We start from the raw sequence: 15,476 nt of genomic DNA on the forward strand, positions 1-15,476 counted from the left end.
ATTTCATCCTAAGAAGACTGACCAGGAAGGACCACATGACACAGGTAGTTGTCGTCCAAAGGCTTTGTGTTCTTGAAAAATGGAGGTCATTAGGACCAGGCTAAGAAGAGTTTTTATCCCTTGATTTAGAATTGGATCCACTTAACCTCTAATGCAAGGCTTCCCAGGTAGCTCAGGGGTAAAGAATCTATGTGCCAATGCAGGAGACACCAGAGACAAGGGTTCGATCCCCGGGTTGGGAAAAATCCCTTGGAGAAGGATATGGCAACCTACTCCAGCATTCTTGCCTGGAAAATCCCATGGACAGAGGACTACAGTCCATGGGGCCCCAAAGAATCGGACGTGACTCAGCTACTGAGCACACAGCACAACCTCTAATGCAATGTTAAAAATGCTTCTGAAACCCAAATTAGTTTTCCAACAGTCTGAGTTATATTAAGTTAGGCAAATTTAGAAGCTGTAGAATTTCTTTCAGAATAAAGAAACTGAGTAGGTGAAAAGAATCAAAGAATAACTACTGCTGAGGAGAAACAATGCATATCTAACAGTGACAGAGGTGCAAGTCTAGGAACTGGGAACACGGTGAGTCTCTGGGTTTAGAGATGACATTAGGCCAAAGCAGGGAGCTTAAAGGCTCTTCATTTTATTTTCATACAACAGAACAAGAGGCACTATATGGACAGCTGTAGTGTGGCACACAGATGATGCTCTTTCCGCTTTGTAGGGAGGTCACGTGTGCGATAAAAGAAAAATTGCTAAAGGTATCAGAGGAAGGACTGTCTACAGAAGCCAGGAAAGCAGAATCTGAGTATGTTGAAGGACACGAGGCCAGGAGGTTGGAACGTACAAGGAAGGTTCAGACTGGGGCAGGGAGCAGCTTAGTTGACACAGTTCCTGTATGTGGGCCTGCAGCCCCTTTTGTAGGTCTTTAACTTGAATAGACCTGTTTTCCATTTAGAGACACGTAAGAATACATTTTGATATGGGCAGATAATTTTATGAACAGGAGCAATGACTTTCCCTCTTAGATTTCCCCACACTCTAACTGTAAGAAGATAAACACCAGATTGTGGATTGTGGATTACCCAGATAGGACAGTCACCAGAGACTTCTGAACAGGGACTTTTGGGGAGATTAGTGCAGAACTGCTGCCTGCATTAATAAACTGAGTTTAATAAACTAGAAAGGCAAGAGAACCAAGAGCATGGGAAACCCTCAAAGTCAAAGTAGGAGAACATCTGACGTTGGGGGAATAGGACCAGAAGCTACAGACGTGCACTGATGGAATTTTTAGAGGAGAAATTACGAAAAGTAAAAGAATCCATTTTCCTCTTAAGTGTTTTATAAAAGGGGAAGGGAGAAAGTTGGGGTGCAAATCTGTTACACAATAAATCTCTTTGTTGAAGCAATTTTGCTTGTTGAATTTTCTGGCACAGATAGCATCACTTAAAGCAAGTTATTAATCTCCAGAAATCAGTAGCATTGTCTGTAGTTTCCATAATACTGAGAGATTCTTTAAAGTTTAAAAAGTTGGCTTCTTAAAAGATGTAATAAGCTAGAATTCTTTGTCTTTCTATTTCCTGTACTTTGGTTATTCACTTTTTGGTGTCTTGCTTGAAAATAATCACTACTGTGACTTCTTTCTACATTGTATTACTTCTCTCTCTCTCTTTTTTTTTTTAAAACTTATCCCAAACTTATACAAATACAAAAGTATAAAGAATATAGCTATTATCCAACTTCAAAAACTATTCACTGAGGGATTTCCCTGGTTAGGACTCTGTGTTTCCATTGCAGGGGGCCTGAGTTTGATCCCTGGCTGGGGAATTAAGATCCCACATGCAGTTCAGTGCAGCCAAAAAAAAATTACTCACTGAGAATCAACTTTGTTTCATCTATGTTTCCACCCACTTCTCCTTCAACTCCCCTGCCAGATAATTTATATTCAAGTGCCAGACATTATGCTACAGGATTTTCTATTATACTGTGGAAATTGGTCATCACAAAGTTCACCATGACTTTGTCTTTCAGGTCAGGGCTGTTCTTCTCTTCAGGAACACGAAATAAAAACAAGAAGCTAAGTTGGAGACAGGGTTTGGTTCTTGATTTTGTTTTTACAATGCAACCATGACAAACAGCATTTCATTCTCCTCACACTTCCTTGAACTTGCCTGTATTGACTGAAGTTCACTCTCCACCTTGACTCTGTCTGCAGAAATGTCGGCTTCTGGTGAACTGGCTATAGCTTCACACCGCTCTAACCAAGTCAAAAAGGTCGACAGTTCTTTCTCTAACCTATGGAAAGTGGAGATAAGAAACAAAGTCTTGCGAAATTATCATACTTGAAAACTAAACCTTTCTGAAGTCGGGGAGTTCAGTAACTATGATAAATACCACAGTGTTGGTTGATTTTTTCTGGGTGTGAAAGTCCAAAAACCCCTCCTTTTGTATTTGCGTATGAACTTGCTCATGTGCTTATATCTGTGCTGTGTGTAAAGACAGACATGCATCCTTTCCACAACTAGGGGACTTCATCTTATAATGAAGATTGGTGTCTTCCCATGGTAGGCACATGAGTTGAGTAGTTTTACGTGTGGGATGATTGCTTTCATCCCTCAAAGTTCAGAATTTTCCACTAAAGAGTAGCTATTGATACCCTGGCTGCCAACGGGAGAAGGAAGGCTGCTCACCTCTGCCAGCGGGCCAGCAGCTTCTCCAGCTCTGTCTGTCTCTCCTTTGCCCGACCCAGCAAACCCTCAAAGCTCCGTTGCACGGTTGCAGCCTCCTGGATGGAGGCGTCTCTGTTGGATACCTTCCGAGCGCTGGCTGACAGGGCAGCCACCGTGCTGGTCAGCGATTCCAGGGCCTGACAGAGATCCTGACGCAAGGGCGAAAGAGTGCAATAAAGTCCCAGCATCAAGGAAGGAGACCCATATTTTCCCTTGAGACCAGTTATCACCAAACATTTCCCCAATGTCACAATAAACAGTTGTGGTACTAAAAAATGTCTCTGTGTGTAATTTACAGCAAGACAGAGTGACAATTACTTCATAAATGCAGAAGTCAAAGATGAGATTGGAAACTATTCCCCAAATAAGAAATTGTCCCTGTCTATTGGGATAATTTTAACTTTCCCTTAAGGATTTAGGTAAGATGTGAAAATTGTTATTCATGATACAGCACAAGTATTTAAAAACACTATTCCTGCTTTACTAAGCGGTACATGCAACATGCTGTAATTTTCTTTAAAAATATCTATGGGAAGTTATGACTGACATAGCTGACGTCAAGAATCCATGATAACAACAATTAAGGTAACTGAGAATGTGGCAGATGTGTTATGCACATTACGTACGTTAACTCATTTACTCTTCAGAAGAACCCTAAGGGGTATGCTCTTTCATTAGCCCCATTTTATAGGTCAAAACGTCAAGACAGAGAAAAAGAACTTGGTTTAGGAAATCCAAATGGTTAAAAAAAAAAAATGCATTATTCTCTCTGGTACTCCAACTGTTAATTTAGTTATCTATTAAAACAATTCCATCAAATCCGATTTTCCTACTTTTCCTCATTTGGGGGTTATTTCTTAAGAAATTGTATAAGTAACAAAATAATGTACTTCTTACCATAAAAATTCAAATGATATAAATTCCACTTGCCATTCCAGCTGGTTTTTGTCAACTGTTTGTTATTACTGCATCCCTTTCTCTGCGTTTACATATATGTTTTCATGCATGCACACATGATAAGGACTGTATGTATACATAAATGTGCTACACATATATACACACATATATATATTTGTTGGACATGAATTTGAGCAAAGTCTGGGAGACAGTGAAGGACAGAAGAGCCTGGGGTGCTGCAGTCCATGAGGTCACAGTCAGACGTACTTAGCGACTGAACAACAGCAGCATATTTTTTGTGTTAACGAGCACGCTTCTTTCGAGTATTTCTTTGCCATGTCCCCTTGCTTTGCTCCGTCCTCTAAATTCTGCCAGAAGCATCTGTTGCTTTGCGACATATCTCACAGTGGGGGGATTCCCCGGTGGCTCAGACCATAAAGAATGCCTGCAATGCAGGAGACCTGGGTTTGATCCCTGGGTCGGGAAGATTCCCCTGGAGAAGGAAATGGCAACCCACTCCAGTATTCTTGCCTGGGAAATCCCATGAATGGAGGAGCCTGGGAGGCTATAGCCCATGGGGTTGCAAAGAGTCAGACACGACTGAGCGACTTCACGTTCACAGTGATTACCAGTTCAGGGACCAGACCAAAAAAGCTAGCCATTGAGGAAAAGATCAGTGAGTACATAGTCTTTGCACATCTGAGTGTATTGGGTTAAAATCTGAAATCTGCTATGCAAATATATGCATATTTTTCTGTACATTTCATTTTTTATAATGTTGGCAAGAGGTAACAGGATTTATTAAAGCTATAAATCTGAAAAAGCTACATGTTTTAATTATGAGAAAAATATATCTTAAATGACTACTTTTTAACAAACATTTTTAATGAAAACTTATTTGTATAGTTATATTTCTTGTAGTATATGAAGTGAATATATTTGATCATATTATTTCTCAAGTAATATACAGTTTTTTTTCAAATTTAACTGTCATAGAAATATTTACTGTTTTCTTTTCAAACAGGAATCATCACATTTCTGAGCAGACAAATAAGAAGAAATGTTGAAACATGCTATTACCATATGTTCTTGGAGAACTTTGTATGTTTCTGTAGCTGAAGAACATATTTTAACTGGATCAGCAAGTTTATCTTCAAATTCAGACACAGACTGCTGGATCTAAAACATTGGTAAAATATGAAAATATGGTGGGGAAGACATACTTCAAGGCAGAAAAGGTTGCTGGGGAAACAGCATGCTTATCTTTTTGGGATAAATTTCAATGTGATGATAAAATAAATTAAAAAAAAACAACCCAAATCAATGTATCCCACTATTTGAAAGAAATCTAATTAAGCCATAAGATCTTTCTGAACACAATATATAATGACATTTTTATATTTTCCCCAAAAAGGTTACATACAAATTATACACTCAAGCATCACTGACAACTTGGTAAGGAACTGGCAAATTGTGTCTTTTTCCCTCATTCCATTATTTCTGGGTGATTTATAAAATGCAATGTGAAATAGGTAACTTTAGCATGCATGGGCCAATTCTTACCTTTTTAAGATTCTCTTCAAACTTCTGCTGCTGAGATAAATGTCCCAGGATTATTCCTTGCAGACTCTGTGCATGCTCTCGGAGCTCTTCCCAGTATCTTCTTATTTGTGTTAACTTGGCTTTGATGCGAGCAGATTCTCCAGTGGTAACAAACTGAGCAAAAGACTGAGCTTCTTCTTCTAGTCCTGTAATGCTGCTGATCTTACTTTCTATTTCCTTAATCATGACCTAATATTTAAAACAAGAAAAATGACAAGGTAGGCTGAGCAAGCTTGCCTTCCTGAAATGATACAATCATCTGCAGAGAGAAAATCAGCAGAATTTTCCTTAACTGGCATTGCAACATATTTGCGCCATTGTAGAGCAGCTACAAACACACACCATGGGTTCCCTGACCTAGTTTGGAAAGGATAGGCAGACAAAGTCGGAAAGACACACGCTGACAGTGGGCGCGCTCTCTGGCTGGAGAGTAAGGAGAAACACCCACCCTGATTGAAGTGAAAGCAGCAGGAATGTGTCCCAGGAACTCTTACTGTCTGTTTGAAGATTCAGAAAGTTCTTTTCTTATTCTGTGAGTTGAGAATTTTGACCAATTGGCCTGGGAAGCAGTATGTTCCCAAACTCATAGGAATGCTAACATTGACATACACTTAATTTTCCTAGAATGTAGTTTAGTTTTTCATATTTTACCAAGCTAAAAAATTTTTCTGCTTCTGCTTCAACCCAGTCTTTTAAAGTTTACCAACTAATCTTTATGCCAATAATGTCCAAATTCGGAATATATTAGGGTCACCTGGCCCCATCCTCAGGGACTCAGACTCACTGGGTCTAAGGTGAGGCCCACTTTGCAGCTGTACAACTTCTGGGGTGACACACTGCTGCTGACCCAGGGAATCCACTCTGGGAATCACTGCTTTATTCACTAGCTAGGGACTTGACAGTCAAGAACCTACAGACTATGATTTCTGTTTGGGGCAGGAGGACATTTTATCTATTAGCCAATATAGAAAGAGTACTGAGAATTGCGAAAGAACTCAGTGTGTGTATGTGTGTGTGTGTGTTGGGGACAGAAGTTTCTTATAAACATAGATGTTTACTTATGTATAAGAGAAAAACTATTTCTCTGAGAAAAAATCCAAATAATTCAATCAAAATAAAGCCAAATAATTTGACAAGTTTCAACCCAAATAATTTAAATAGAAAATACTGTTATCCCAGAAAAATATATGACTTCTGTCCAGGTGAAGCAACAGAGTAAGAATAACTTCTGTCTAGAGAAGACAGTCAGAAATAACTGGCATCAGATTAGTGCCAGGGATACATCATTTATTTGTTTGTATTTTTATGTTTGTGACTAAAGTGATATAGCTAATGGATGCTTGTTGTTTGAGCATTGATACAATCTTGGTTTTGCTGTCTTTTAAGATGATTTTTCTGGAAAAGTTACTCAAAAATTCAACAAATATACTTTGAATTTTTTATGTGCTAATAGTTGTAGTAGGCTCTTCCAACACCTTAGTGAAATAATCTTAGTAAAGATCAAAATTTTTGGTTTTCAGCATAACACATGCCATTAACAAATTCATAGATGCTAACTATATAATAATGCTGCTGGGTTGTGGCAGAAAAAATTCCAGTCCAAGAAGAGAAGATGGAAGATGAACCCACTGAATGTTCTTATAATTTTAGAGTTATCAATTAGGAATGAATAAGAAATTAGTCAATCTGGAACAGCATGTAATAAAGAACAAAAATGAGATTATAGGTATCTTCATGGTAACATGCAAATGCATTGTTAATTTTAATCCTAAAACTGTTTTAAAGTGAAAATACTATGACAAGTGTTAACATATTTTGAATATTTCCTATAAGCCAGTCTTCTGTTTGGAAATAGAGCATGAACTTACGATTCCACTGTACAATGAATTCAACTCTATCTTTGCTTATTTCTAGCAAATATATTTTTTCCTGTTATTCGTATTCATTTTTAGATAGTTTTCAAAGTGCCATATCAGAATATTAAAATGTATTTCTAGCTTGATAGCATGGCAATCCACAAATGAATGCTTATACACTTTAAAATACATGATTATTTTGTTTCTTAAAGAGTAACAATGTGATACTTTTGATTACTGATGTATTTCAGAAGTTGTGGAATTAAGGTTTCAAAAATAGAAAAGTGAATTTAGAGAAAGGATAAACTAGTTAAAAGGGTTTATGTCAAAGTTTTTTGAAAGAAAAATTTTGAGATGAAACTATTTAAATGGACTATTGTTTGTTTTCTTAGAATTTAGTGGAAATGATTAAATGGCATCTTTACAAACAGTTTTAAAAATTAAACATATTTCTTGGATATTCTTTAATGGCTGGGTATCTGTTTTTCCTGGTGTATCACGCAGGACATAAGCTAGACTGCAGACACCAAACTCCGTATGCCCTTGACTGCAGAAGGTGTTTGACAGGCAGTCTGTCCAGCATGTAATCTTAGCTAAACCATATTGCACCTCCCACCATGCACATGGCAATGACTTCTTCTGAGTCATAATGTGAAACATTCCCTCACCTTGTTATTCATTTTACTATATTTAATCGAATGAAATGGCAGAGGGTTTTCCCATTCCAAAAAAATGAGCTGAGACAGAAAAAGAAGTGGCTGGAGTTTGAAAATGTGTTGTGTAAAAATAGCACAAAAGAAAGAGAAATGAACACTCAGAATTCATTTCTTTCAGCTCATTTTTTTTTTTGGTACGCTATTTGAATGAAGTGGATGATGATAGCTTATACACGTGGTTATCTGAGAACTGTGGGACAGCATTCAGATCATCTTGGTCCATGCCCCCAAAGGCGTCATAAATGCCAGCGTTAAAGCAATGGAATCTGATTGCTTCACCTAAAGAAAGCAATTTCTTGAACCCTTCTTTGTGGTTGGTGAGGGTAAATGCTACCAATACTTAAGCTAGACATTTAGACTTGTTCTTACGTAGTAAGGTTGTAGATGATGAATATATTTCATGGCATATAAACCCATCAACAGGGGACTCTAATGGCGCTAATTCAAAATCAAGGAAAAGAATAATGTAACCATAAAAACATTTTAATGATATTGCACACAAGAATGACTTTGAATGCATAAGTCAGTCAGTATTAATACATAATTCCATCTATTAAGCATTGCCCAGTATCAGTCAAGACCTCTTAGCTCAGCATTTTGTGTAAATTTAATTTTAATAGAGTCACATAGCAATGAAAGATTTGTCCTGGGGTCAGATAGCATTTTGACGAAACATAAGAAAGGTGCTCTTAAAAGCTAGAGATGGATTATAAATGTAACTTGTGAGCAGGTCACCTTAATTTGGTTGATTTGTGTATCCATGGCAGATGATGACGTCTCCAAGGCATTGAGTTCTTTTTCTTTCTCAGTTATCCAGACGGACAGGGTCTCAAAGTTAGTGCCAAAATGATCCCACTTGTTTTTCACCATTTCCATGGTTTTAATACTAAAATTAACCAAATTAAGTAAATAAAATGCAGTATTTTAATAGAGAAAAATACATCTCCCTTCAAATCACCAAGTGAAAGGATAGTGAAGACATCTGTGACCACATCGAAGCTGAAACTATTAGAACAGGGGAAAAAATGCACCTTTGATGTGAATTAGTCAGTCCTCAAGTCTTCCTGTCTCCTCTGAGAATGAGGTAGCACTACTCTGTATTACGAACGGAACTGTGCTTTGAAGAAAATACTGCTGGGTTCAAACGGTTTGAATCCAGGTATAATCTAGTTAAACACTGCATGTGACAAGCAGTTGCCAAGGCTTATGTTAGTAAACTGCCCGCCTTGATTACAGAGCACGTAACGTTTTTAACAGTCCCACTTTTGTCAATATGGTCCTTTTGCTCTTAGAGAGATGTTTAGTGATGCTTTATACTCAAAGATCTTTCTAAAATACATCTCTATGAATCAAGATAGAGCTTGTAGTCTGAATCTCATGCTGTCATGCAGGAACTGTTTCTATTATTAGAGTGAAGCCTGCAATCTACTATCTATCACAATTTCAGCTATTCTTAGAGTCTGGATGATCTTGATTCCAAAAGACTTTATAAATTCTTGTACATGAGCACCCTAACTGCTTTTAGACAACTTGGGCTTTATTTGTAATAAATCTAGTGAATAAAATTCCAGCTATAGGTTCCCAGTTTATATTAATTATGTATATATAACCATGTGGTAATTATACATATCTAAGCAAGAGATTATGGCTTTCAGTTTAGAAAAAGACTAGAATAAGAGGATATCATTCAACTATTAAGTCCTTGGGTTAAAAAAAAGAATTTCCCTGTTTACCAAAAGGCACTTGAAGACATCAGGAAAATACAATGGCATCAGTGATTGTCAAATTCAATAATATTGCAATCTCAAATGTATACCCTGGATATACCTATGTTCTCATCAGCACAGGTAATGCAAGTTATATATATTGCAACTTTTTAATGAAATACAGATTCAAAAGGATATTTCTAATAAAGATAGATGTAGCTTCCTTTCTAATAAACTGTTTTACTATTTCTACCCAATAGATAATATTTAAAGTTTTAAGTCACAATTTGTTTTAAGTAAATTATTTAACAAATTTTAAAGTTTAGATAAATGTAAAATATTAAGATATTCATAGTATTAAAAACAAATTTTGCATTTTAAAGCCCATCTTAGAAATTATGCCCTATACCTTAAAAACAATATGTGTTGGTGATATGCCACTAAATAACCTTTCAAGTAGAACTGTTAAGCCATATTATTTTGGTTATTGGCCATATGTTTATCCCCTCCAAATTTGTGTGTGTGTCTGTTTTGTACATAACAGGATACCACAGGCCAAACTATAATTTCTTTTAGATATTTAAACATTAAATCTTTAAAAATAAAATATATTTTTGAAGTTAATTTTTGGAAATCGCATACAATCAGTGACAATTTGAATATTGAGGCACTGTAAGTAAACTCTGTGAGCTTCTTGGAGTTGGAGATGCTTGGTCTATGTGTTTAGACCTAGAATCTACACAACCAAAAATCTACCCTTCCCTCTAACTTGTGAGAGCAGAATAACACAGTAAAAAAAATTATTTTAAATATTGGTTCTTTTTTGAGATTCTCCTTTCCAGTGTATGAAGGCCACTTGAATTTTATAGATATGGCTTTCTCATGAACAGAATCAGTTTACAATGCAAAAACCACGTCCCTCACTTATAGATGCTGGATTCTCTATTGCCGATGTTTTCTTTTGAACTGCAAGTTGCTTCCTCAAAACATGCTGAAATACACAAACACTTTGATTTTAAAATAATGTTTTGAATACAATATACAGGAAAGAGCGTTATGAAACAATCTCAGAGAAGAAAGTCTAGGACTTGTCAAGCACATACTCTTCTTCAAGGGTGTCTTCTAATTTTTTAACTTGCTCCTTGATTGACTTGGCCTGCTGCTGAAGCAGCTGCTTATTCTTGGGCCCAAGTGGGATCTCTGAAGCTTCCTTCACAAGATTCTCAGCCTGGACTGCAATACCTTCTGTTCGTTTAGAAAACTCCTAAAAAAAGATATTATAATTGTAAAGGCAGCCTCTTCTATTAAACTCTGCCCTCAAATAAACTGAACATACAGTCTCACCAGAATAGATGGAGAGATGAATAGATAGATTCAAACATGTATGAATAATGGCATATGATACTTTCAGCAATAAAACAGACATTTTCATTATGGCCAAAATAGACATTTTGTTAAATTATTTTCTTTTTATATAAGTGAAACCACAACCAGACCTTCATAGTTAGAGAACGACTTTCATATTTATCCAACAATTCCCCAAAAAACGTTGACTCAATGGTCACCTGGTTTGTGTTTACTGTTTAAAATTCTTAGCTGCATGATAATAATTAACTTGTGCATGCCTATATCAGCTTATTGCAGGCTAGTTAGGCCATGGTCAACAGTGACTGGAGAAGGCAATGGCAACCCACTCCAGTACTCTTGCCTGGAAAATCCCATGGGCGGAGGAGCCTGGTGGGCTGCAGTCCATGGGGTCGCTAAGAGTCAGACATGACTTAGCGACTTCACTTTCACTTTTCACTTTCATGCATTGGAGAAGGAAATGGCAACCCACTCCAGTGTTCTTGCCTGGACAATCCCAGGGATGGGGGAGCCTGGTGGGCTGATGTCTATGGGGTCGCACAGAGTTGGACACAACTGAAGCGACTTAGCAGCAGCAGCAGCAGCAGCAGCAACAGTGATTGCTTTTTTTTTTTTCAGTCATAAAGATAACAGACCTCTAGACCACTGCCTATAAGTACTTGTTTGTTTAACTGAAGAATATTTTGGTCATTACAGAGTATCATTGATCTTTAAAGAAACATTTTGTTAACTAGCTTTCTGAAAAGAGCTATAAACTGATCTTGATGCTGTTAAATCTTATCTACCATATATCCACATACTACACAAGGGAAAGAAGAAAAATTTTGAACCAGTCAAACCTGAACTAGGATTCTGGATTTGCTAATTACTAGTTGTTTGACTTTGACAAATTATTTTTCAGGCTCTTTTATATAAAATGCAGATAGTAAACTGTTCTCACTAAGGTCACTGTTAGCATTTCACTAGCAACTTCATTTTTAAGTACCTGGCACTCTGACAGGCACCTATTATCATTTTTTTAATGTCCATCACATAAAATTGAGGACAAAACCATTTATGAAGTTCACACACTGATTTTCAGTAATAGTGAACCGCCTTAATTCAAAAATTAACTTAATATATTTGAGGTATCAGTAAATTTTAGTTGTCTCAATTTTGCCAGGTAAATGTATTGAATACTGAATTAGGAAAGGTAATCCCAGAGACAATTTTGAGTAACTTAGCATCTCATTTCTTCTCCTGGATTATATCAGAGAAGGTTTACATTTTGATCATAAACTCCTCTCTCTTAAATAGGTAATGTAAATGATTTTGTAAAATAAAACTTATGATAGCTGCCTTTTCTTACGTAGCATCTCTCAGAATTATTACAAAATGCAATATATGATAGTTACTACATAATACTATTGCATCTTCATGTTTGAAAGATTTAACGTCCTCATAGAAATTATCAACATTACTTCAGAGAAGTACCCTGCAATTTGAAAGAATAAAAGATCAGTAAGTACAGCTTCCTTATGACAGAGAGATTTATAATATCCTAAAATACAGTATGTACTATCACAACATTAAATTCTGTGGTTATAAGCATTTATTAAATTATTAAATGCTATCACTATATGTGAACTCAGAGTCATTGCAGATTCAACTGTGAAACTGTGAATAACAGCAGAACCCCATGAATAAAATCAGAAGTGTAAAATAGTGTTTTTTCCTCCTGGTGTTTTTCAGAACCCAGAAAAAAATGGAGAAGGCAGAGTTATGTTTGAAAATGCTTATATACATTCCAAAGAATTGATGCTTTCAACTTGTGGTGCTGAAGACTTTTGAGAGTCCCTTGGACTGCAAGGAGATCAAACCAGTCAATCTTAAAGGAAATCAACTCTGAATATTCATTGGAAGGACTGATGCTGAAGCTGAAGCTTGAATATTTTGGCCACCTGATGCAAAGAGCTAATTCATTGGAAAAGACCATGATGTTGGGAAAGATTGAAGGCAAAAGGAGAAGAGAGTGGCAAAGGATGAGATGGTTAGACAACATCATGAACTCAGTAGACATAAATTTGAGCAAATTCTGGGAGACAGTAAAAGACAGAGGAGACTGGCATGCTGCAGTCCATGGGGTTTCAAAGAGTCAGATAGGACTTAGCAACTGAACAACAACAAAAATACACATTCAATCTAAGAGCATTCTGTGGGAGCTACACATGGGGAAAGCACAGTGCAGAGGAATCCGGAGCACAGAAGGATGCTGATAAAAACCAAGTTAAATAAAACTAGAATACTCTCATAAGGCTTTATCTCTAAATCCCAAGAAGACATGAGTGGTGGCAGGAAGCAGCAGGAGAGAATGGATTCTGACATCAGCTAGGTCTTCAGCCATATAACTCCTAGGTGTTTGAGCCACATAACTCTGAATTCCCATTTCCTCATCAGTAAAACCTTGTTATGAAGACTAAACACGACATTGCTATAAACACGTGGCAGACAGAAAACCCTCAAGTTCCTCAGTATAGCCACTCAAGGATTACAACAGGTATGAAAGCTGTATTAACAAGTAAACAAAGAAACAGAGAACAATTATTCCAGCTGTCATATGCGTGTGCAGCAGCATATAGAAACAACCAGTAAAGTAGATCAGTTTTTTTAATGAAAATATGATAGTTATATATGAGGTTATGGGCTCTAGACTCAGAGCTCTTGAGCTTGAATCCCAGCCTCACCAATTAGTAATTCCAAGATCTAGGATAAATTCAGTAACAATTTTGTACCCTGTATCTTCTCATTTATACAATGTGATTAATAATGGTACCTATCTCTAAGGACTGTTTTGGTGATTAAAGAAAATGATAGCCATCAACTAATTAGATCAGCAAATAGTAAATGTGACTTGTTCATCTTCTTCTACTAACAGCTAACCCAATTTCCTGTCTTGCTACCATTATCTCTGTCAGGCTCAGAACCTTGGGTATCATCCTCTCTTCTTTCACTCTGTTCCTTTTATATCTGTCCTTATATATCCATTGCCATCCCCATTACCCTAATTCACGTTCCTATTCATGTACACAAGCAATGAATGACTTTATAATTAGAACCCATGACTGCAGACTTATACCCTTTCAAAGTTCTACACCAGATTAAAAACTCATCTCCCTAAAGTACAGCTCTTCTGGTCATGTGACTCTTTCTTACAAAACTTTAAGGGTAGAGAGTAATGCTAGAGACCTTCAATAATCTTTGTGATGCAGTGCAAATTTCCTTTAAAACTTCACTTCTCTGTTTGTACTTTACAACAGCGAATTCCCATTTCTCACTCTTTAATACTTCATGGTGTTTCCTGTTACAGGAATGCTGGTTTTCTGCCCCAAACTCTGCTTTTCTGTATCTTCTCTGCCCCTCAAAGTTCAGTTAAAAATATCACTGCCTTCAGAAAGAGGTTTTAGAACTTTCTCCATCTACTAGGAAACTAATAATTTTCCACTTTAATGAAAACTTTCTCTTACATCTTGATGTTTAAATCTTATTTATGTTTTCATTCCCCAGAGTGACTTGACCAATGTATTGAAGAGTGAACCACAAAGAATAAGAATTGACTAAATGAATAATTACAATAATTAATGACATGATGAAGCAGAAACAGCTTTTCATGGGAATTAAGGGTACCAAAGGACTATATGGTCTTGCCAATATACCTTTGTCTGTTCCAATTCTGAAGATAAGCTTTCCAAACTGCTAAAACTCAAGAAGCGCTCATGGCTGGAACCTGTTTGAAAAAGGTATCTGACCACTGTCTCTTTGTTTGTTTCAAATCTCTCCCATTTTCTTAATGTGACCTGAATTTGAAAAAATAACAATATATCATGTTATGAATTATCAGAATGCCTCACAAAATACAGTCACATTTTCATTCATTTGTTAGGCTGTGAACTTCCAGTTAACTCTCAGTTCCACTGTCAAACGACTACACTGACTAAAGATCATCCTTACATCTTCTATAAGAATTTCCCTTCTTGAGTCTCAGTTCACCTACAAAAAGGATATGTGGCCCAGGACTTGAAATTTTCTATCTGCTACAAAGCCCTATGAATCCAAGGATATTACTTAATGTAGGTATGGGACAAAGGAAAGAAACTCTTCAATGTGTCTCAAGAAAATAAAGGATAAAGGGAAGATAGAAGAGAGAAGGGAGAGACAGAAGGAAGGAGGGAGAAAGAAGAGACACGGAAATAGTAGTGGGCAGTCAATAGGTGGAAGTAAAAATCCAAGAACACATTAACTTGTATGTGTTAAGGGCACAACAAATCATAAAGATGTGACTGTTGGACTGTCCAGAAAAGTGAAATTATCCAGCAACAAATTTCTGGATTCAGACAAGAGTGGATTCAAACCCTAGCTTTATTATCGATTTTCAGGGAAGATCCTCAAATTCTCTATTTTTAAGCATCCACTCTTGAAAAATGTGTTAATTACAGTACCCATCTCACAAAGCTGATGCTATGATTAAAAGAGATCACTCATGGAAGTGTTTAACAGAACGTTGGCACATCAGAGGCAGGTAAAATAAAAGTTTGCTCCCGCTAGTAGGAGAGGTAACTTATGACCCGG

General features: G+C 36.8%; 1 protein-coding gene across 2 annotated transcripts in view; it reads right to left on the reverse strand.

The window, feature by feature from the left end:
- The window catches only part of SYNE1 (spectrin repeat containing nuclear envelope protein 1), a 505,866-nt gene that overhangs the window by 302,634 nt on the left and 187,756 nt on the right, over positions 1-15,476 (reverse strand). For both annotated transcript variants that reach the window (XM_070796399.1, XM_070796398.1), the window contains exons 31-37: positions 14,564-14,704; positions 10,610-10,770; positions 8,536-8,686; positions 5,190-5,417; positions 4,707-4,805; positions 2,691-2,878; positions 2,172-2,295 (exon numbers count right to left, since the gene is read on the reverse strand). In XM_070796399.1, coding sequence (XP_070652500.1) covers positions 2,172-2,295; positions 2,691-2,878; positions 4,707-4,805; positions 5,190-5,417; positions 8,536-8,686; positions 10,610-10,770; positions 14,564-14,704 — 1,092 coding nt within the window. The remainder of the gene's footprint in view (positions 1-2,171; positions 2,296-2,690; positions 2,879-4,706; positions 4,806-5,189; positions 5,418-8,535; positions 8,687-10,609; positions 10,771-14,563; positions 14,705-15,476) is intronic.

Source organism: Bos indicus, chromosome 9, assembly GCF_029378745.1.
Source record: "Bos indicus isolate NIAB-ARS_2022 breed Sahiwal x Tharparkar chromosome 9, NIAB-ARS_B.indTharparkar_mat_pri_1.0, whole genome shotgun sequence".
In the NCBI taxonomy this organism is placed as follows: Eukaryota; Metazoa; Chordata; class Mammalia; order Artiodactyla; family Bovidae; genus Bos; species Bos indicus.